We start from the raw sequence: 2,557 nt of genomic DNA, 5'->3' as shown, positions 1-2,557 counted from the left end.
CCCCCCCCCCCCCCCCCCCATGTTGCACTTGAATAATTATTTTATGAAAAAAGGTGGAAACAATGTTTCTGGTTTTTTTTTTATATTCCCAAAGTTTTTGTATAATTTCACATGAAGAAAAAATAACATATATATTTACTTAGTTGGCAGACTGCCAACAAGTTGTTTCTATTTTAAAAAGCACGGTATGGCATCTTCACATGTCACACAGTTGTGTGCTTGTCACACAGTTGTGTACTTTTTCCCTTTGTGCCATTGATTTGCATATTTGTAGCCATCAAAATAGCTGGTAGTTCTCAGACAGCCCCTCAGTCCTCAACACTGACTCCATACGTCTAATCATTCCCGTGTTACTTTTCTTTCCCTCCGCATCTTGATTTTAATCGTACCTCTCATTCTACCACCTTCTATTTGGCAGTGTGTGGGAAGCATGTAACCTTCGACCCAGAGAGGCTGGACGAGGCTCACTGGCCCTGGCTGGCAGCCATTTACCGCCACTCCAACAAGGGCACTGAAATGAAGGTGTCCAAGGCAAACAGCCAGGCAGGGTCTCTGAAGAAGAACGAAGGGACCAAAAGTGACATCCTAAATCAGGCTTCTGACTGGCAGCTGGTCTGCAGTGGGGCTCTGGTTAACCAAAAGAGTGTTGTGGTTGCAGCTCACTGTGTGACAGAACTAGACAAGGTGTATCCTGTGGATACAGCCACGATAAAGGTGGTGGTGGGGAAGCACTATCGCGATGACCACAGAGAAAAGAAAGGTCCTCAGCACCTGAGGGTAGGTTTTGATATCTTGCTTTTCTAATCGTCCTCCTTAAAGAAACTTAAGAGTGAGTTTGTGCCTTTCTTTCTCAGGTGACCTCTATTTCTGTGCATCCAAACTATGACCCCAATATTCTTGACTCTGACATCGCTGTGATCAAGTTACACGACAAGGCAAGAGTTGGAGATAAAGTCCTGCCACTCTGTTTGCCAGAGAGTCAAGAAGAAGATACATCTGGTCATGGACTTGTGACAGGCTGGTCTCCACTGCCTGATTCCAGTTTAGGTACTGATGAAAAAGCAAGGGTTGGGCTGGTCCACCTTGCTGATATCGTCCCGTGTGAGCAGCAATATGCTCGTAATGGTGTGCCAGTCAGTGTTACAGACAATATGCTTTGTGCAAGCCAAAAGCCCAATTACAAACCATCTAACATTTGTCCCTCTGACACCGGGGGGATCCTTGTCCTCCCTGCCCTCTCTGAGAATCAGGTCAGCTATAATTCAAAGCCCTCTCACATTCATGGAAACAACAAAGGCTTGTGGAGACTCCTGGGCTTGGTGAGCTTTGGCTATGACCAAGGGGACTGTGATCCTGAACTCTACACAGTTTACACACATGTAGCAAATTTCATAGACTGGATTCAGAGTACTATGAAATAAAATAAAAAATACACAACAGTCTTTCTTTGTGCTTTTTCAGAGCATTCATTCCATTGTCTAATGCACAAGGGTATTTTCCAATTTAACACAAGCACAACACTGGACAATAACACACTTTAACTGGAGGGGGCGTTAGCGCATTAGCTAAGCAGAGCAATCAATCTTATATCTGAAGAATTCATTTTTTTTTGGTGCCTCAGCATGAGGTTAAAGACTTGAAAATGTCCAGAAAACTTTTCAGCTGAGCGTTCGAGCTGATGATAATTTAGATTGTACTCAGTGTTATGTTGTTTTGTTTCAATGATTTGAATTATATCAGTTCATACAGTGCTAAAGATGTACATAGTGTATCAAAAGCCATAAAATATGAACATTTCTATCAAAATAATTGGTGTGTTAAAGTTTACCTGAGATTTTTCTTCCCGAAACTATTTAACTTATTATATGTATGAACATGTCAAATCTGTTTAGCTAAATATGTGAAGAATTTATTCAACACACCTTGCCTTTGTGCTGGCAACATTTGGTTACAAAGCAAATAAATCCCAAACAGAACAGCACAGAGCACGTTTACGAATCATTTTCCTCCTCAGCCTCAAAATCAACAAGTTTTGACTTAATTTCCTCCAACTCTGAGGTAAGTTCACATGTCTGCTGCTTCTATTGACATTGAAAAGGGTGAACACAAAATACAGTTCTTTTCTGAGTCCTAGAAAATTTCAGAACATTTCAGTTTAATAATAAAAACAAATCAGTTATGACATTTGGTAGAAAGGAGGCAGTGAGAATAAATACAGAAGTCACTGGAGCAAAAACTAAAATAAGTGTTCAAGAACGTGTAACTTAGTATATGTAAAGAAAATTCTGAAATAAAGGACTGAGTTCGAAAGCCTGTTTTTTTTTTAATCATAAAGTAGAATTTAAAGAAATGGTTCAGATTATTTGATGTGGGGTTCTGTGGAGTAGTAGTGATAATACTTTAACTTCTTTCTACTACTGTTGAAGTACTATCACTACCACTCAAACTAATGGCTCATCTGTCTGTTTAATCAGCTGAGTCTTGTCCTTCTGATAATAATATCACACATTTACACAATGATACAACCAGTGGCACAAACATAGCTAATTTTGCATAA

The 2,557-nt window shown here is 40.0% G+C and overlaps 1 protein-coding gene across 1 annotated transcript in view; it reads left to right on the top strand.

Moving 5' to 3' along the window:
* pamr1b (peptidase domain containing associated with muscle regeneration 1b) overlaps positions 1 to 1,421 on the top strand; it is a 22,140-nt gene extending 20,719 nt beyond the window's left edge. Inside the window, exons 13-14 of the mRNA XM_037682721.1 lie at positions 419 to 777; positions 855 to 1,421. Of these exons, the coding sequence (XP_037538649.1) occupies positions 419 to 777; positions 855 to 1,421 (926 nt within the window). The remainder of the gene's footprint in view (positions 1 to 418; positions 778 to 854) is intronic.
* Positions 1,422 to 2,557: the final 1,136 nt, after the last annotated feature.

This window comes from Nematolebias whitei, chromosome 10, assembly GCF_014905685.2.
Source record: "Nematolebias whitei isolate Nwh7 chromosome 10, NemWhi1, whole genome shotgun sequence".
Taxonomy (NCBI): domain Eukaryota; kingdom Metazoa; phylum Chordata; class Actinopteri; order Cyprinodontiformes; family Rivulidae; genus Nematolebias; species Nematolebias whitei.
This window is presented reverse-complemented; position numbering and strand designations above follow the sequence as displayed.